Here is a 20,891-nt window from a genome sequence, read left to right as displayed (position 1 = left end):
GGTCAATGTCTGACCAATCTTAAGCCAATATGAGCTTAACCTACTTGATTGGTAGTTTTTTTTTTTTTTTTTTACCAATCAATTTTTACAGTGTAACAATTTCCAGAAGCCAAAACAATATCCAAAATCCTACAAGTACCTGAAACCCACCTTACACTAAGAACTTACCCAAAGAACGCCAGCATTCACCCTGCAACACGATTCCTCAAAAGAAACCGTAAAGTAACAATGCAACAAACCTTGATTTGTACTCATATTTAATATTTAGACATGGGGCGGGCAACAGCCATTTTTTACAGCACAATTTGCATAATTTATCAATATCTCCTGTATACAATCACAAAACCATAACAGTATAGACAGATTTTTTTTTTCTGTTTACTTACAAGTGGGGGGAGGAGGGAGAACTGGACGATCATCATCATCTTTGTACAGTCAGCATATATTATCAATAAATAACACCCCCCGACCCCACACTCACCCTAAACATTTTGTTCTAGATCCTTCTCTACACATTCTCTATTATTTTTAAATGTAGTATTAATCATAATTTGGACACAAAAATAGTATGAGCCACCAAGGTAACATGCAACATCCAGTGTGAGCACATTGACAATTCTCCTGCGACTACTCCAGCTGTCCAAGTGTGTGTATGGTGCATGAGTGTTTATGAAATGCTGTACTGTACATTGACCAAAAGAATATCAAGTGACCGCTCACATTGTTTGTTTTTTTGTCTGTTAAAAGACAGGCGTATTTTAAAAAAGATGATGTATTTACACGCTTAAAAGTGTGTGTTGATGTTCCTAAAGACGGATCAAATGACGTGCATTGAATTGAAAATAATAATACTAATCAAAGACATACACTCACGGTGACCTTAAGATCAGAAAGTCCCTTTTTGGTCATTGCTGGAAATCAAGCGAGAAATTGCAGGGAGGCGTTTTTTTTATCGGAATTCTCTGTAAACGGGAAAAAATTCTCTGAGTTTTCGACCTTTGGAACTTAACTTTGTAAACAAGCACTACGTATCAAAAAAGCACACCCCATATATACTGTAAACATAACAAACCGTCACACAGGGAAGAAATTATATTGTTAAATAGAAAACATAAGTAAAAATCGAGTTCAGTAAAAAATAAATAAATACAAATAAAATGTATCATTTCATTATTAAATTGTTGTTCATTGTTACTGGAAAATCGAGGTGTGGTCATTAAACGGTCTCGTAAAGAAAAAGTGACACAATTGCCCGTCAATAAATGAATCAGAAATAAATGAAATTTGGTGTCATATTTCAGTCCGTCTGTTGGGAAATAAATGATCTCAAAGAGAATAAATAATACCATTAAATGGAAAAAAAAATACTATAAATAAAAATAGAAATAATATTACATACAAATATCATTCAATTCATAAATGGTGAAATGCCATTAAATGGTAATTAAAATGTAAATGTAAAAAAGATAAATGAATACAAATGATATTAAAAATGTGTCACTGTTTCATATTTCAATCAATATTTGCTGGAAAATGGAGATGTGGTTGCCGCGGTTACTTGTCGGGGTTGCATAGAAAACAATTTACCACTTAAAAAACAAAACAAAACAACAAGAACAACATTATTTCTGGAATACTATGCGTAATATGTTCGACCATGGATCAAACAATTAAATCTCATCTTAACATGAAGCCGCTTTTACATTCGAGAAGGAAAAGTGCACCAAAAAGACATGACTATAAATTTGGACATTGTGTGGGAAAAACTTGAACATCACAATCATCAAGACTTGATTGTCTGTGATAGAAATCATTATATATCTATATCTATATATATATTATATGTCTATATATTTAATCATTCCAGTTAGGACAAATTGTTATGTACAAGGTGTATGTGGCACACTCCAATACTCTAATTTCATATAAAGCAATATTCTTAAAGAAATGACAATAAATAGAACTCTGACATAAAATAAAGTGGAATGCTAGGTAGTGTGTGTTGGATATGACTTCCCTTCTTGCGCACATGACGAACAAATAGAGATTTATGCTTCCTTCTAATAGAAAAATAAATAAGAGTCCTCATTGAGTCATTGACAAATGCTTTCAAATGGGCTGAATGAGAATCTACTGTACATGTGTGTCCCTGTATTTCGTGTGTGGATGATGACGAGTGTTTTGTACCTGCTCGCTTGTGTGGTCCACTTCCTGTTCAGGTTGGCGGCGAGCTCATTCCTGCAAGTTAAATCAATCTATTCCTCCCCCCACTGCCCCCCCCGTGGCTCATCAAATGGGACGTTCCGCCTTAGGAGTGGATCTGCGCGGTGCTGGCGAGCAATTTGTGCCAGCTGACCACACGCTTGCGCAGGTCCACCTTGTCCAGCCACACGTAGGCCTCGCCGATCAGCGTCTTCTTCATGAACTTGCCGCCGTTGGACACCAGGAAAAGCTGGGAAGGAAACGCAGCTTATTAAGCGCCGGCGTTGTTGGTTGATGGCTTTTTTTTTTTTTTTTTTTGAAGACGTCGGTTCACCTGCAGCGAGTGCCCCGCCGGGTTCATGCAGAAGCGGAAAGTCTCGTTGAAAGAGGGCTCACGGTCATGGCGGCACACGCGCGTCTTCTTCTTGATGATGCGCTTCTGCGTGGCGATGTTCACCACGTACAGCTTCACGTAGAGGTCTGCACGGGCCAGGACAAAATGCAGTTAATACGCTGATTTTTTTTTATTTTGTTGAAATACAATCCATTATTTAGTAATTTTTTTTAACTATGGACATGAAGTTGTTGAAATATTGTTGGAATGATTTGATTTCTTGAACATAAATTATTATATTATTATTAAATATTGTCGTGTTTAAGATTTCTAACGTAGTTTTTTTCTTTTCCTTTTCTTTTCAGAAAAAAATTTAAAAACCAAAAAAAAAACATTGCTAACATTGTGTGCAATCATCATCATCATCATCATCATCATCATCAAGATTACATACATACGGAGCCCCTAAAGTGAAATGGACAAAAAAAGAATGAAAAAGTAAAAATGTGTTTCTCATTAGGACAAGAGAGTTTTCTTTTTAGAAGCAGAAAGTCCCCCCCCAAAAAAATGATTGAAGGCTGCTGAATGAATAATATAGAGTTCTCAAAAAATAAAATAAAATAAAATAAAATAAAATAAAATAAAATAAAATAAAATAAAATAAAATAAAATAAAATAAAATAAAATAAAATAAAGAGAAAGTCCACTCTCGTCCTAATGAGAGAAACAGATTTCACTATTTTCCTCTCATGTCAACTTTAGGGACTGCGTACATACCTTTATTGGAAATAATGAATTAATCCATCCATCCATTTTCTTGACTGCTTATTCCTCAAAAGGGTCACGGGGGGTGCTGGAGCCTATCTCAGCTGGCTCTGGAGAGTAGGCAGGGGACACCCTAGACTGGTTGCCAGCTAATCGCAGAATGAATTCATAAATAAAATTGCCCTGCAATTGGTGACCCTTGTGAGGAATAAGCGGTCAAGAAAATGAATGGATGGATGGATGGATAGATAAAATTGTGACCATAATGGGACTTGAATTAATTTTAAAGTGATTTTTTTATGAAAATGGCAAATATTGCATGTAAATAATAAATTACGGTAATTCCTGTTAAAAAGGTTCTTCACACCGTAATATTTCATTACTTTTATTAAATTGACTAAGTTCAAAAGAAACAATCCTCCCCACTAACACAAACACTATATTCATAAGCTATCAATACAGCAATGTAATATTTGATTTGATGAGAGCAAGAAATGTAAAGATTAACCAGGCAGGTGGTCTGCAGTCTTGAACTTGTAGGTGATATTACGACACTGCAGAATCTCCAGGACCAGGTGGTCTCCCTCCGTCCTCACTTCCTTCTTCAGTGCAATCTTGATCTCACCCATCACCTGAGACTTACCTGCACCGGGAGGACACAGTTAGCAGTCACTTCATTGTTATTTATACTAGGTATTGATCCTAAACTTGTGGCATCCAATAGCAATGTCAATACTCAATATCAGCACAGCACATTTGATTTTAGACAGACAGATTAAATCTTACCATCAGAATCACCCATGGAGGATTTCATCCCATCAGTGCCATTTGGAATCTTCCCACTAAACACAAACAAAAAAACACATTAAAAAACAAAACCTATTTATAATTTAATGTCTATTTTGAAAGTACTAAATGCGGAAAAGCAAGGGGACTCACAATCGGGGCACCTGGAAGATGGCGCTGTCCACCTCGTTCATCTCTGCGTCCTCGTCCAGCAAGCTGTAGGCGCTGCCGCTGAGGCCGCTGTCCAGTGAGGCCGCCGTCATGGGGGCTTCGCCCGACCTGTAGCTGGCGCGCGCTGCGGCACACAGTCAAACCGTGAGCGCGGAGAACGTCCAAGGAAGGACGACGATGACATGGGACGGACAGACAAGACTGCTCATGAAAAGCGCGGTAATGAAACATGGACGACAGACAACACACGTTATGCGATGCACATGAGACCAATCAGGACATCATTAGTTTTTAGTTTTGAGATTTTTGCTTGTGGTGCTGAGTGGTATCCATGGCGACGACACACCGACTCACGAAAAAAAGTGTGCGTCTCGCTGCATGGATCTCAGCCTGCCGTCCTCGCTCGTTTCCCTGCAGGTTAGTAGCATCCTCTCACATCACAGGGAGGGAAGGAAGGTTGGGTGTTTTTTTTTTTTGGAGGGGGGGGGCTCACCTCGGCCGATGTGGGGTCTCTCCTCCGACACGGCCTTCCTGAGGGTCAGGTGACGGCCGTCCGCTCTGCTCCCATTGGCCGGCGAAGGCAGGGCGGGCAGCCAATCCGATTGGCCTCTCTGAATGGTGAGCACACCGACTACGCTGTGTCTCTGGCGGCCTGGAAGGCCTGGAGGTTGTCGTTGTGGATGGCGTGGGAGGGGAGGGGGCGTTGTTAGTGGGGTTGAGGGTGGTCCGACCCCGGGTTACAAAGTTCGTGGGTCAAAGTTGAAGATGGGAAGAGGAGGAAGATGGAGATTGAGAGAGAATCCAAGTGTCTGTCAATCACATGCACGGGGGTGTGCGGCTGCTGCAGAGGTGCATTGTGGGTCCCGTACTTTTTCAAATGAATACAAAAAAAAAAGAAAGGAGAGGACTGCATGCACAGCCTTCATGATGAGCCTCGGACATGTTTTGGTAAAAAAAAAAGAGATATTAAGGGAAGGAAATGTTTGAGGGTGTTAATAAAAGGTCAAATATAAACACATGATTAATTATATATCTTTTTAGAAAATCTGATTATTCTGAAGGGTTTTTACAAATTAAAGGACTTTTTTTTTATGTAGCTACAATTGGTCATAGTGTCGCTTGTAGAAAGTTTTGGCGTCCTCTAGTGGCACATTTCTGGAGGTGATGGCTGTGAGGTGCCAAATTACAAATCAAGTGAAGGTAAAAATTGAAATCAAATAAAATCAAACTGATTTAAAAAAAAAAAAAAAAAAAAAAAAAAAAAAGGTTGATGAGTGCGAGGCGGCCATGCTGCACTGGCGTTTATTTGCGTCTTGGTTTACTTGGCTGAAGGCGGGGCAGCGGCGACGGTTGCTGCTGCTGCTGCTGCTGCTGCTGCGTCGGGCCTGTGTCACCCATTGTTGTAGCTATGGCAACGCCTTGGCCGCACCCGGCGTCGCCGTCCTGATGGCGTTGTTGCCATGCGGCGCTTTTGGAGGTACGCGGGCGAGCTTGCGGCACGCGTCCGCGGCTGGGGCTTTGGCTCTGGCTCTCGGACGGGCACGGCTTGGACCTGCTGGGGCTACTGTGACATTTCTCGAGAGGGGGCACCTGCGTGTCTAAAACAATCACATTCACCAAATTAACATAAAAAAATGCTGCCTAAAATGGGCTGTGGTACGAGACCAGTTTTGGTTTTTACCTTTACAGATTTACCATTTGTATCATCAAAGTTATGTCAATGTTCAGGCTGACTTGTTTGATGCCTAAACGGGTTGTGGTCCAGCGACATTTTGCAGTAACTCAGTTTGAGCCATTTTAAAATTGCATTTGATAGTTCAAGGACTAATTGAGATTCATTTTTAGCATGTTATGTAAAGAAGGATTAACTTTAGGAGGCCCAATTTATTTGCTGCCTAAATGGGCAGAAACTTTGATGAATTTGTTTGTTTTGTTTGTCTGAATGCAACCAATAAGAGATGCAGTGAATTCGGGTCCGATTCGCTTACTGCCAAATCAAGCAGAAACTTTGAATGTTTTATAATTAGAATCAGCAAGCAGATGCTGCTTAGTCCTGTAAGATGCAAACCAGAAATACGTTGAATACAGGCCCAACTTGTCTGCTGCCTAAACAGACTGTCGGGTAAGACCATATAGAATTGATTTTCATAAATCTATTTCCATCAATGACTGTTACTCAGTTATAGAAGAGACGAGAGGCCGTGAATTCAGGCCCAACTTGTTTGCTGCCTCAACAGGCTGTGATGCAAGGTAATTTTTATATAACTTAGAAAGGTTTAGAAATGTTGTCAACAAGGTTAAAGTGTTAAGTCATGAAAGAAACTAAAAAGCAACACAGGGAATCGAGGCCCACCTTGTCTGCTGCCTGAGTGGGCTGCTCGGACCTTTTTTCAGTAAGTTTATATTTCTAATGCTAATTATGCAAAACTGTGAAGCTCCCTGATGCTGGCTAACGCGAGGCCTCGGAGCTGAGTGACCATGGCAACCAAGAAGACAGATCATGGGAAAGCAAAAAGCATGAAGCTGAAGCTACGGTGGTGGGAGTGCAAACATCAAGCGGGAGGTGTGAGCGAGCGGGAACACGCGGTTCTCATACCCTTTGCCGGATCGGGAAAGATGCCATGACTTCGGCTTTTGATCACCGACGATTTGGGGGAGTCTTGCTCGTGGGCGGAGCCAGCGGTTTTAGGCGACGAGTGCTGCGAGGAGGTTTTGGAGGAGCCGTGCCGGCCCTGGTGGGAGCGGCGGTGGTGCTCCCCATCCGTCTGCGGCTTGAGGGGGAGCCACCGCGGGACGTTGTCCAGCTGGGCCGTGTTGGACAGGTCGATAAGGACCTGGAACATACGCAGAAATAAAAAGCAAGTGATGGAAAGCAAAAAGAAAAGAGGACGCAACTGGAGGGATAACGACTTACCTCTCCCAGGAAATCATTGGAGGAACACTTGTCGTAATCCCACACGCTCACCTCCAGTGTCTTCTTTCGCAACTGAACGCACATACAGTAGATAGTCAGAATTTTGTGGCCCTTTGCAAAATTGACTAACATGATGCTTATTGTCCCATTGACCACAAAAATTTGTAGTTATAAAATGCTAATGTTGCCGTAGTGTAATTCCACTGATTTTCTGTCTAGGCGGGTTTGGATCAAAGCAAATTTTAATAAACTCTGAATCTGATAGCTCAACAACGTTATGTTATGTTGCCTTGAACGAACCACTATAATTCAGAATTAATACTTTTTTAAGCCTAAACTGGTTGGTTCAAGACTATCGTCAACTATACTGTAACTTTGATAAAACTACGGAAAAGTGTTAGGTTGCTATTTACTCAAAAAATCACTAGAGTGCACAATGAATTCAGACCCAATTTGTTTGCCGCCTAAACGGGCATGTGCCATCCAACCATCACTTTCCTAACCGCTTACTCCTCATCAAGGTTGCGGGGGATGCTGGAGCCTATCCCAGCCAGCTTCGGGAATAGACAGGCTACACACAGAACTGGTTGCCAGCCAATTGCAGGGCACACAGAGAGGAATAACCTGTGCAGGTGCCATTAAGAACTAAATTAGGGTCATCTGACATTTGTATAAACAAAGTTATGTAAACTGGAAAAAGACCCGTATTTTTTTTTTTTTTTTTTTTTTTTTTTACAAAAAATATAACATTACATTATGGCAGCACTTAATAAATAGCATGAATGCAGGCTAAACTTGCGAACTGCCTCAATAAGCTGGTGCAACACAATTTGTAACATATTTGGATAGTACTAAAATTCATTTAAAAAGTTATTTTTAAGACTTGAAGCAACCAATGAGGAAAAACATAAATTCAGATCTGACGTGTTGTCTGCCTAAATGGGCATGCACAAGACAATTTTGAATGAATTTCAGTATACTTAACTCTTTGACCGCCAAAAACGTTAACAATTCGGAAAATCACGATATATGCTGCCATAAACGTTAAATGATGTCAACAACGTTTTTTTTGGGTTTTTTTTAAATCAATGGGCAGTGCAACATCTAAGTGCAGTGCTGCCTGGTCAATAGGTTGTGGAATCAAAAACACTAACTAACTATGGCCAGCAGGTGGCAGCATTGTTTCTCTTTTCAATGGACTACCGGTGTTTGAAATTACAATGAAACATGACGAAATCTGATGAAATCTGATGAAATAGAACTTTTTCAAGGATGATGTGAATGATCAAATCCTTTGTCATATTAAAGTTTTTTTTGATAACGTGTGGCAGTAAAAGAGTTAATGTTTGTATAAACACAGTTATGTTATGAAGTCTTGAAGCAAACATTAGGGGAGTTGGGGGCAATGAATTCAGCCCCATCTTGTTTGCTGCCTCCAGAGGTTGGTCAGCAAGATCATTTCCTACCTGCTCCAGGTGGATGTTCTTATAGATGACCGTCTGATTCCACTCGGGGTTCAGGCTCTTGCCTGCGTGCTTGGACCTCCTCTTGTTTTCAGCACTGGTGGAAGGCGGAGAGCAAGGGGAGGGTGGGTTTGGGGGGACACACCATCCATTCCATTACTTACACATGAAAAGAAGAGCATAACGGCACCCATGTGACACTAGGGCGGACGGGCGGGGGTGAGAATGGACGGAATGCACATCATTAGGGAACTTGCACAATGTGGCGTGCATCGATGGCAGGGTCGGAGAAGAAATCTTTAAATCCGGTAGGTTGCTAAAAGCTAATGCTAAATGTAGCAATATAGAAACAAGTGTTAGCTTGTTAGCATGGAAGATTTTTTTTTTTTTTTTTTTTTTTTTTTTTGTGGAGAGTGCAGGGTTAGTTTAGTTAGGACAAGGGTGACCTATATTTCATCAAAAATGAGCAGGACCACATTTTTTTTAAATATATATATTGTATATTTTACCTTCACCAAACTGACAACCAAGAAAACACAAATAAAAGTGTCAATCACATACCTGGCATTCTGGACAACCATGACCTGACTGAGGGGGGGTCCAGCATGCATTAAATATAGAGAACATACAAAAAAAATCAATAGTCAGAGGGAGTGAATGTGTGTAGTGTGGGTTGGGGTCTTGTGTCAGTGCCAAGACGGAGGTGGGGGCGTGGCACACTTGCCATTTCATTAGGTACACCTGCACCAACGAGATCTAATACAGCAGTCATCATTTTTTTCCCTTTGTGAGAGTGTGAGCGTGGAAACGGGGAGCGGTTCGATGGCCTTGAGTGCAATTACAGTGAGAATGGCACTCATATTGCAACGCTATTTATTTGTATGCCGCTGAGATCAAACAAGCCAAAATAGCATTTGGTTTACTTTAGAAGCCTGGACGGAAAAAAATATTCGGACTCACCCTCGTCCCGGCAAGAGGTACACTTTAACAAAGGGGTCCGAGTAGCCGTTGTTGTCGCGTGGCGCCAGGTTCTGCGCCTGCAGGACGTGCACGATCAGGTTGCCCAGCTGCTGATCGTAGTGGATTTGAAGCTGCAACAAGACGAAGTATGATCAGTGTGAACGAGGCCTCAAAGATAATGATGGCTGTCAGGATTTGCCGCCTAAATGGGCCTGTGCAAGATAACACCTTTTTACCACGATATAGCTACGTTTGTATCACATTGCTAAATCTTGAAACAATCACAGTAACCAAAAGGCTTTACAATGAATTCGGCTGCCTGAATGGGCCAGTACAAGAATATTTAAACAGGGGGTCACAGATATGGTGGTGCCTGCGGGCATCAGGTAGCTCTCAAGGACCACACAAGTAGCCCGTGGGTCTGTTTTAAAAATATCTCACCAGTCAAGAGACAATGCAATTTTCTAGGAATGTTGTAGAAGTCATCTTTGAAAATGTAAACACAGGTAGAGATTCATAGAAATAAAATATTATTGGGAGTAAATCCTGAACATGATCAGTATGTTCACATAAATTCATACAATAATTAAAAAATAACATGCACTCAACATTATTGATGGTAATTTGACCAACCAGTATTTCTCGTCCTTCACATTAATCAATATCCAGGAAAACGCCTTCAGCTTCAAAAGGTTTGGACTCATTTGGATAGATTGAACATTTGCAGCAACACTTGAAATGTTATGTTATGTTATGCTATGCTATGCTATGCTATGCTATGCTATGCTATGCTATGCTATGTTATGCTATGTTATGTTATGTTATGTTATGCTATGCTATGCTATGCTATGCTATGCTATGCTATGCTATGCTATTCTATGTTGAATTAAGACCAAACTTGTTCTTCTGCCTACATATTGATGTTATATTAAAGTTCATTTCAGGCCCAACTTGTTCAGCTGCCTAAACGGTGTCCACCAGTGCTAGGGGGTGCGATTACCTGGTCCGATACGCAGCTGTACCCAGTGTGTGCTTGGGAGTAGGGCTGGGTCTAAAGTATCGATATATCGATATCGAATCTATATTCCTTTTCATAGCCCAATATCGATTCATAAAACCATGAATCGATACTTTTAATACATTTTTTTTTACCCCGCAAATTAATGTGCCAAGACCGATTAATCGGGCACGGATTATAATCGGCCGATTATTGGCCTTCAAACATCGGCCAAAACATTCGGCCAATTGAGCTAAATGGTTGATTTATTTTCCCCTTAAAATATTATCAAAGAAAGCCGAAGTTTCCGACACTATGAAAGTTCCCTGAATGCACCATTTTGCTTGCGTAGCATTAGTAACTAGCACATGTGTAGCGAATGTTATTCTGTTGTCACGAAGCGTTCTTTAAGCTGTTTAATGACGCCGCAGTCAGAGTTAACTGTAAAACTAAATACACAATGTTAAGAATTACATCCACTGTACAAAACATGCTTTGTTTTTAAAACATCGCTAGCGTAGCGCAAACAGGAAGTTAGCAAATGCTAACAGGAAGTTAGCATCAACATCGGGGAGTGTTTTTCCTTCAAATAACGAATCGAATCGGGCCCTTCTGAATCGAATCGAATCGATTTTGGAAATCTGAATCGATACCCAGCCCTACTTGGGAGGTGTGGGGGGAATCTTTCATTCACTTGCGCATTTGGTGAAAAATGCTACTGTGCTCATTTGTAATATATGTCCATATTCAGATAAACGCTTTTTATATCGAGCATGCTTTGTCGTATATTGTGCTTTTACTGACAAAAAAAATAGAAATACTTTATAAACACATAAGCCAGAGACAAAAAATCCTGGCACCACATCTGCTAAACGGGCTGAAGAAAGACAATTTCAAAGGAACTTTGACAGAGATTGTAGTCGCTAGGTCTGAAAGTAACCAGACATGACTGACCTGTATGTCACCAGTGATTGGGTGTGACGGGGTCTTGCTTCCATCTGCGGCCTGGAAGGGAAGAAAAGGTGTTAAGGCATGCAGGAAGAGAGATTAAAAAAAAAAAAAAAGCGTGGTCGGGCATTGACATGTGAACCCGCCTTGCCGCTGTGCCGTTTCTTGCTGACCGACGGCGAGCCCGGCTGGGCGGGGCTGGAGATGGCCGAGGCGGTCGCCGTGAGGCTGGCGGAGGAGGCGGTGGAGGACGGGGCCTGCTGCTGGGACACCTTCTGCAGCTCGGCCGCCAGCTGCTTGGGGTCCACGCCCGGAGACCTGGGAGGCCTGTCGTCTGAAGGGATTTCAAAGTTAGGCATCTAGATTTATTTCACTGCATTACTGACTCCAGCAGCTTACTTTTGCTTGGCTCATGGAAGTCCAGGCGCTCGGAACCTTCCGATTCTGCCAACATGTTGAGATCTCTGCGAAGAAAAGAAGACCAAAGCTTAGAACAGCAACAAAAAATGACAAAACAAAACCCTTTAATGTGAAATTTGAGGTTGTACTCACAGCCTGACGCACAATTCTGCCTCGCTACACGAGTGGCCGACAAGCCCTTGCACCTCTTCGTAGGTTTTTCCCGTCAGCAGGATGCCGTTCCACTCTAAGACTTGCATTCCTTTTTGGACAAGAGACATATTTATTTATCTATTTATTTAGTCATTTATTTATCTATTTATTTAGTCGTTTATTTATTTCAAACTAAATAAATGACTAAATAAATAAATAAATGACTAAATAAATAAATAAATAAATGACAAAAAAATAGATAAATAAATGACTAACTAACTAAATAAATAAATGACTAAAAGTGAAAATAAAAACGGATTTATTCCTTTATATTTATTTTTTTAGATATAATTTTCAAATTATATTTTTTTTATATTGATTTTTATTTTCACTTTTAGTCATTTATTTATTTATTTATTTATTTAGACATTTATTTATTTCGAATTTTGGCAGTTTTGGTCCTCCATACGTTTTCACCACATTCTTGAGGGAGAAAATAGACACACTGCAAAAACTGGAAAAAAATATAAAGTAATGAAGAATTCAAATGACCTGCGGAGAGAACATTATTTACACAAAAACCGCCACGTAAAAACACATACCTCAGCAGGCAAAGAACAAGAACACGTTTAATTTTGGTTAGATATGAAACAACCCAAACCCACAGCAGCAAAAACACAAACCCAGTGCTGCTGTGTTGTTCACACAGCAGGGCACGCCAAAGGCAGGCTGTCAAGACTTACAGGGCCTGAAGCAGCTCATCAGCAGTGTCCTCTGCTTGCGTCGCACTGCATGTATTGCACACAAATTAACCACTTTGTCACTTGCATTTTGCCATTTTCGCAGCGCTTGAGAGTTCCTCCTCGCACATTTGATGACGATAGCAATAAAACCACGACAGTCGCACCTTGAATTAGCAGCTTGAATGAGTTTTGTCTAATGAATGAGGACAAAATGATATGTTATGGTGTCAAATCCCAAGAGTTAGCCCAGATGGATGGCCCACAATAGAAGCTTCAAAGTAACCCAGTGTCATTCTCCACGGCCATATATCAGAGGTGGTGACCGCCTCAGAAAGTCCCGACACACTCTGACCCCGAGTTGACATAAAAAGCCGTTCGTGAGCAGATGGATGGACGGAAAAGGAGGTGCTAGAAGGGGTTAACTGCTCCCAAACTGCCGTTGTACGGAATCAATGATTGCTGCTTTTAATGTACCAAGCTGCAGTTCATCCCATGATGGCGACGGCTCCTGTAATTATTATTATTAATTTCAATATTTGTGTGTTAAAGGTAGGTAGCAACTGTTTCAGGCAGGGGTGAGCAAACCTTTGTTCCCAAGGGGGGGAGCCCAAGATGTGGGGGGGGTTGGGGTTGTGTAGGATTGGCAAGTGCTGATAGTAGGTTTCACTTGTCGGGCAAATACCTGGCAATGGTGGCTAATACCAATGTCAAGTGCCCTCTTGTTTTTACGAAAAATTACAAATCGTGAGAATATAAAAGTGACATATTTCATACAATTTGAAGGGAAAATGCTATATGGGATATATGTCTTTTTCTAAAATTATTTTGGTATTGGTATTTGATAATGGTGTTGGTAACTACTCAAGATTTCAGTACGGGTTTGGTCTATGCTCGATTGGTAACGGTCTAAAAAAGAGTGAACAGACCTCATTGTTTTTTTTTGTTTTGTTTTTTTTGGTATGTAATTCATTTATAGTCCACCAATAATTTCATAAATCAAAGATTTAACTGGATATCTAAAACTCTTGATAAATGAATACATCGAAACAATAAAATTGTTTATTCATAAATGTATTTTCAATAAATAATTAACCATTTGATTTGACAAGTTAAAGTCAAACAATAACATTGTTCATTTGAACATTTTTTTTTGTTTTCATTATGTACTGTATAATAAATTAACCATGTATTTAATTCGATAAATGAATAAAGAAGTACATACAAACATTAATAAATACATTTTATTTACACTTTATATTATTTATAGACTACTAATGAATGCACAAAATACGACAGGACTTTGACCCTGACTGGAGATTTTGGTCAGGTGACTTTTCTGTCACAACAAAGGGCGGGATCATCTTGCAGACAAACCATAAATGAGCACTGTTCTGCGTTTCAGCCACCGTAATAAAAATACTGGTTAGGTTCTGGTATAGAACAGAACACAGTATGTGGCCCAGGGCTCATATGTTGCCCACCCCTGGTTTATTTCGAGTGAGAATGATGGGACACAAGGCGCTCACCTTCCAAGATCTTCCCTGTTTGTTCCGCGGCTCCACCAGGTAGCACTTTGGCAACGTATGCTCCTATCTCTCCGTTACCACCAGGCACCTCCTTCCCGCCGACAACACGGATACCCAGTCCGTTCCCTAGCAAACACGGAAAAATGTCACATACACGAGCACAAAACCTCTCTCCAATGATCCATGTGTTAATTACATAACGGTGAGTGTGAGGCCCTGCGCCATTTTGAGCATGGCAATGGCTGCCGGGTGTGGAATGGAGCCAAACGGAAAGGGATGCCAGAGAGAATATTACAAGGCCGCTTCTGTCAAAATTTGATGGATGACATTCTTAATTAGATTAGGGGGGTCATGTGTGGGTCATGACCCCTCCCTAATGAAGATTAATGACCCTTTAATGACTTCCAGATGTCATATAATGAGGGTTAATGACCCTTAATGACTTCCTGAAGTCATTTAATGAGGGTTAATGACCCTTAATGACTTCCTGATGTCATTTAATGAAGATTAATGACCCCTAATGACTTCCTGATGTCATTTAATGAAGATTAATGACCTTTAATGGCTTCCAGATGTCATTTAATGAAGATTAATGACCCTTTAATGACTTCCAGATGTCATTTAATGAGGGTTAATGACCTTTAATGACTTCCAGATGTCATTTAATGAGGGGTAATGACCTTTAATGACTTCCGGATGTCGTTTAATGAGGATGAATGACCTTTAATGACTTCCGGATGTCGTATAATGAAGATGAATGACCTTTAATGACTTCCGGATGTCGTTTAATGAAGATGAATGACCTTTAATGACTTCCAGGTGTTATATAATGAAGATGAATGACCTTTAATGACTTCCGGATGTCGTTTAATGAAGATGAATGACCTTTAATGACTTCCAGGTGTTATATAATGAAGATGAATGACCCTTAATGACTTCCTGATGTCATTTAATGAAGATTAATGACCCCTTAATGAAGATGGATGATGTGTAGGTGGTGTTCCTACCTGTTTTTGCAGATATCATGGCTGACCCGGGTTCAAATGCTAATTGTTTGGTTAACTTCCGGATCCGGCGCACGCCCCCCTAGATTGAGTGAATAATGAATAATAATGAGATTGAATGACGTGATCGGAGGGAGTAGTTTAGTATGGGTAAAACCGCCGGGGGGAAAAGTACTAGCCATTTCTATTATGGTGAAGGGGGAAAAGTATGCGCAAACACGGCTCAAAGATTGTATTTTAGAGGTTGTAAAACAAGAAGTATAAGGTAAGGTTAAACTGTGATACGCTGGTTGGTATTATGAAATTAAAAAACATGAAGTTATACATTATATGTAAAAATGTTGTAAGAGTCGTTCGTGACTGCTGGGGTTGAATCTGAAAATAAACGGATAAAACTATATAATTTCCCCTTACTGATATAGTTACTATCTGACATTTTTGTTCAATATTTCTGTGAGTAGGGGGAAGCATATGCAGTCAAAGATTCATGGGGAGGTCAAATGTATGTCTGTGCTTGTGTCTGCGTACGCGCATGTATGGCTGCATGGGGGTCAAAGAAGTGTGAGGACAGACGGGCGGCTGAAGAAGTGTGAGGTTAGACGGTGGCTATAATGTTGTTAGTTTGAAAAGACAACGCTTCCTAAAATATATTACAAAAATATGCATCTACTTAGATCTGATTCTATTTATAATGATAATTTTATGTAGAAATTGGTGAAAAGCCATCATCAGCGATAGTCTCCTTACCCCTGCGAGGACAGGGGTTGCTGGTCATAAAATTAAATTAGGCTGAAGAAGAACGGATACGCAGCTAATTGCGAGGGGCCATTTTTGGTCTGAGAAAGGCGATTGTTCAATATTCCTGTGAGTAGGGGGAAGCAGAGGCAGTCAAAGATTCACGGGGAGGTCAAATGTATGTCTGAGGGGCCTGTGTATGCGTGTGTGCGTTTGCATGAGAGCTGAACAGTGTAAGATTAAACGGTAACTGTAATGTTGGTTTTCAAGAAGACATTTCCAAAACTGCTTCTTTAAAAAAACATCTACACAGATATCCATTTATGATAGTTTTATGCAGCAACCGATAGTTGAAACATCCTAGCTAACATTTTCTCAAGGATTTGAAAAGTGGTGACAAGTGAAAACTAATTAAGCTTACCTATAGGCGTAACGGTGTGTGGCTTTGAGTCCATCACATACATGCTCTGCATAGAGCATATATGCGTAGCAGCGAGGTATGCGCAGCAGAAAGGGGAGATGTCCCTACACTCGTGAGAATTTTCTGAGGCTTGTTGGAGACACTAGGACTCTGTCACAGTTTGAGTGTGTGTGTTTCAATGACCATAATTGTTGGGGGGCTGGTGGATATGAGCGAGGGGGTTGGTTAGACGTCTGCCAGCGTGCTCTCCTTGGGATATTTTCTCAAATACTAAAACCCAAATGCCAGTCCTCTGAACCGAATGACCAGTTGTCTAAACACATTGAATAAATGTAACCCCTCATTTTCCAATACCATGAAACCATTTTACATGAAGACACAATTCACAAATTGCTCTCATGCGATACAAAATGTTTACCACAAGTCAACAATATTTGAACACAACGGACTTAACTGGCGTTCACACAACAACTCAAAAATTGAATACACTTGTTGCTAATGATGTGACCACACCTATAACCATCTTATTACAGTCTTTCTCAATTGCTAATACACATTTCTTGAAACCTGTACCCATTTTCTCAAAACCTTAAACACAAACACAAAAATTCAAACAATTTTCACAAAAGCCGTGACTTTTCACTTCAAAACCTATTATCCGGTATTCAAATCCGAACAATATATTCAGATCATACACACAGTAAGTCAAAATATATTCACCATGAGAGCATTTGTTAGACACGACATAAAATAATCTAACACAGAGCATCCAGGGTAGGTAGTCAACAGAGGTTTATTTTACATACATCAATAAACATAGTTTTTGGCACTAGACAAATTACTAACCAAGTTAAAATTATGGTGAATTCAAATGAAATAGAAAGGGTGTATGAAAATAAATTCCTTGGAGTAGTTATTGATGATAAATTATGTTGGAAGCCACATGTAGAAAATGTTAAAAGGAAAATGTCAAAAATCATCGGGATACTCTATAAAACTAAGGATGTCCTGAACATGAACTCATTATATATATTATATAGTTCATTATTATTACCATATTTGACCTATTGTGTGGAAATCTGGGGGACTGCATATAAAACAAACACTAACTCTGTTTTCAATTTGCAAAAAAGAGCCATAAGGATTATTAATCGTTCAAAATATACAGAATCAACACATCCATTATTTATCAAATTAAATACAATGACATTTTATGACTTGGTTGAGTTTAAAATAGCACAAATAATGTACAAAGTATATAACAATCTACTCTGCTATATTACTCAGACATTGTTTGAAATTAGACACAGTCCTTATGATATAAGGGGTACAAGTGTGTACAAAAAACCCAAAACAAGAACAAATATTAAGCAAAGGTGTGTTTCTGTAAAAGGTGTTAATTTGTGGAATAATCTGGGAATTGACTTGAAAAGATGTGACTCACTTGTTGAGTTAAAAAAAAAACGTTTAAATGCAAAGTTAAAAAAAAATTACTTTTGTCAAATAAGAGCATGAAAATTGTATATAATGAGTATGAGTATATGATTTATAAATGTATTATGGTATATGTTTAGGAATTTCATGTATATATGTTGCTGGATAATGCACGCATCATTTTATTTTTAAAAATATTAACCTAGTATTGTATCAATAATGAAATAAGTTTAAATGTATAATGTATGAGGGGTAGGACTAAATAAGTTAACTTCTTCCTACTCCCTTTTGAACATGTAAACTATGATGAGTTTGTTTTTTGTTTTTTCTTTTCTTCTTTTCTTTTTTAACTTTTGTTTCTCTGCTGTTTGTTTTTATGTTCAATAATTCAATCAAAAAACGTGATAGAGTCAAAATGGGTACTTTTAACAAAAAAAACATGCATTAGTCTTAGGGCAAAATAATTTAGGAATAGTGTGAAATGTGTTTAAGTTTTATCCAAAAAGAGTGGATGAGTTTTGAGAATTGGGTCTAAGCCTGAACCGTGTGTAAGGTTTGGTCAAAAAAGTGTTTCATTCCAGAAATTAGTCTCGGAAACTGAGAATTTGCTTCATCGAACGGGGTTTGGTGTTTTAGCAACTGATAAAAACTGTTAAGTTAAAAGCGGACATGACAATACAATAACCACACATAACAAAATCAGAACAACCCTATCTCAATTGTAAATAATACATTCAAATATTCACACCAACTTCTAGGCCGTGGGGTGAACCCCCAAAAAGTGCCTAGAAAATGAGTTTCGCTCCACTGTCTGGGCACTACTTGTTCAATGCATTTTTTGATAGATAATACCCTTCTGAACTTTGGGTTAAATGTTCACCCAATGTTTTCCTGCCCCAATTTTGTTACAAGCCAGAAATGCATATATAGGTAAATAACAAAAAACGAAAATCTTGTGCTACAGTTTTTGGTTGTAAAACGTCTTACATTAAATTTGGCAACAGAAAATCATTCCCAGATGTTATAAATACATGTACCTAACATCAGAAACAAGTATTGGTGGTTTGGTGCAATCATGTGAATTTAGATAATTAAATATATTAAATTTGTGCCAAAAAAACAAAAAACGCTTCAACTAGAAGTGAAACCAGCACACAGATGTTACATTTAGCTATGTTTATGTTTCATATATGAAAACAATTCACAACCTATTACGTAATGAAAGGTACACAAGAAGCAGCATACATCGGCCAAAAATACTACCATGCACCACAAACCTGGAACAAGGCAAAATGGACTAGATGGAAATAGATGCATTCAGAGCCCAGATTATTATAACATATAGAATATTTATTAAAGTATCAGATTGTGTCATCACAGCATGTCATTTATACCCCCCGTCCCCTACCCAAAAAATATTAATAAAAAAAAATAATAATAATAAAATAAAAATCAAATGTGCATTCACAATAAAACCTTTGGAACTTCATTGGAACAGCTCTCTTTTTTTGGCAGACCAATTTAACAAAGGTCTGTGTTGTGGAAAAATGGAATACAGACATTTTGATTTTTGCTTGAAAAGTGTTAAAATGGAGAGTTAACATCTTGATAATGAAACAAACAAAATGGCAGATTTTACATAGATTTTACAGCCCTGCACTGTAAAGTGTCCTCGTATGCCCTGTCATTTTCCAACCTGATGTTGTACCAGCCATGTGTTAGTGTCACTTTCTTGGCTTACATCAGTAGACTCAGTAGTTGATGTATCTGATGAGTGAGGTACCCTGTCTAAAAGTTTGTCAGTTGTTGATAATGTCTCTACAAAAACCATTTCAGAGTTGTTGCTGGAAAGGGGTGTGAAAAACCAGCTGGGGGAAATCACACCTCAATCTTCGTTTCAGTATTTGCTGCCTGAAATAGAAAATTGAAGGGAAAGATGAGCACAAGATACACATATTCACATCACATTAGGGCTGCTCTATTATGGAAAAAAATAATCATCACAATTATTTTGGTAATAATTGAAATCAAGATTATTCTAAACAATTATATTTTGTTCAAATCAAGAAAATATTTCAACATTTGAAAATAAGACAATCACAATCATATGAAACTATAATTATGTAAGTTGCTTTTGGATCCAACAAAATTTTTATTATATTATTATTATTATTATTATTATTATTATGACGTTAGCAAAAATTTGAAGTTGGGGTGCAGTGTGTGTGTGTGTGTGCAGTAAGCTAGTTTTGACATGGGTGTGTGGTAAAATAACTCGTGTGGGCGTGCCACAACTCAAAATTAGTATTATTAGTGCTGCAGCTATCGAATATTTTGGTATTTGGATATCCTACTGAAAATTCTAGTGAATAATCGTATATTTGGATAGAAATACAAATATACCTATAGGCCTATATACTTTCTTGGTCAAAGAACAATTATAAATACAGAAGACAAAAAAAACACATTTGCATGTAATAATTAACAACCAACTGGTTTTCATTTTTAGAGAATCAATTGTATTTATTTATTTATTTTTAACTTAAATTGAGCTTGTCAGAAAACTATTTTTCTCTGAAACAGTGAGATTTTAGACAAATCTCTCCCCATAGATTTCATAAATGTGTTTCAATGTGAAGATTTATATGTTACCTGTAGTCTGAAGCATCAAGATCCCCGTGTTTATTAACACTGTTCACAAACCCCTTAGCTTGTCCATTCTCATCACATCTTTGTCAACTATAATCCTTTGACGGATTACTTGTTCACAAAAAGAATTTGTAGCTCTCAGCATTGGGTTGTCTAAAACACACACACACTCACTTAATATGTGCAGAGTCATGCTTTCTAATTAATGCTGTCTCGAAATGTAAACAGAATACAAGTGACATATTGCTGACCAATGCTTTACTTTTGAAATGTGTAATTTTAGCAAA

General features: G+C 38.9%; 1 protein-coding gene across 8 annotated transcripts in view; it reads right to left on the bottom strand.

Moving 5' to 3' along the window:
* Positions 1-2,280: 2,280 nt before the first annotated feature.
* pcloa (piccolo presynaptic cytomatrix protein a) overlaps positions 2,281-20,891 on the bottom strand; it is a 47,657-nt gene continuing 29,046 nt past the window's right edge. For 3 of the 8 annotated variants that reach the window (XM_077500764.1, XM_077500766.1, XM_077500769.1), the window contains 16 exons: positions 14,362-14,487; positions 12,093-12,201; positions 11,940-12,004; positions 11,687-11,874; positions 11,547-11,597; positions 9,596-9,726; positions 9,197-9,223; positions 8,639-8,732; positions 7,173-7,244; positions 6,855-7,092; positions 4,752-4,919; positions 4,241-4,382; positions 4,088-4,143; positions 3,810-3,944; positions 2,537-2,682; positions 2,281-2,452 (listed from right to left, as the gene is read on the bottom strand). In XM_077500764.1, the coding sequence (XP_077356890.1) occupies positions 2,309-2,452; positions 2,537-2,682; positions 3,810-3,944; positions 4,088-4,143; positions 4,241-4,382; positions 4,752-4,919; positions 6,855-7,092; positions 7,173-7,244; positions 8,639-8,732; positions 9,197-9,223; positions 9,596-9,726; positions 11,547-11,597; positions 11,687-11,874; positions 11,940-12,004; positions 12,093-12,201; positions 14,362-14,487 (1,892 nt within the window). In that variant the 3' untranslated portion in view covers positions 2,281-2,308. Of the gene's footprint in view, positions 2,453-2,536; positions 2,683-3,809; positions 3,945-4,087; positions 4,144-4,240; positions 4,383-4,751; positions 5,857-6,854; positions 7,093-7,172; positions 7,245-8,638; positions 8,733-9,196; positions 9,224-9,595; positions 9,727-11,546; positions 11,598-11,686; positions 11,875-11,939; positions 12,005-12,092; positions 12,202-14,361; positions 14,488-20,891 lie in introns of those variants that run through there. The other 5 variants (XM_077500770.1, XM_077500771.1, XM_077500765.1 and 2 more) reach the window with 4 other exon arrangements.

The sequence above is a fragment of the Festucalex cinctus genome, chromosome 16, assembly GCF_051991245.1.
Source record: "Festucalex cinctus isolate MCC-2025b chromosome 16, RoL_Fcin_1.0, whole genome shotgun sequence".
Lineage (NCBI taxonomy): Eukaryota > Metazoa > Chordata > Actinopteri > Syngnathiformes > Syngnathidae > Festucalex > Festucalex cinctus.
This window is presented reverse-complemented; position numbering and strand designations above follow the sequence as displayed.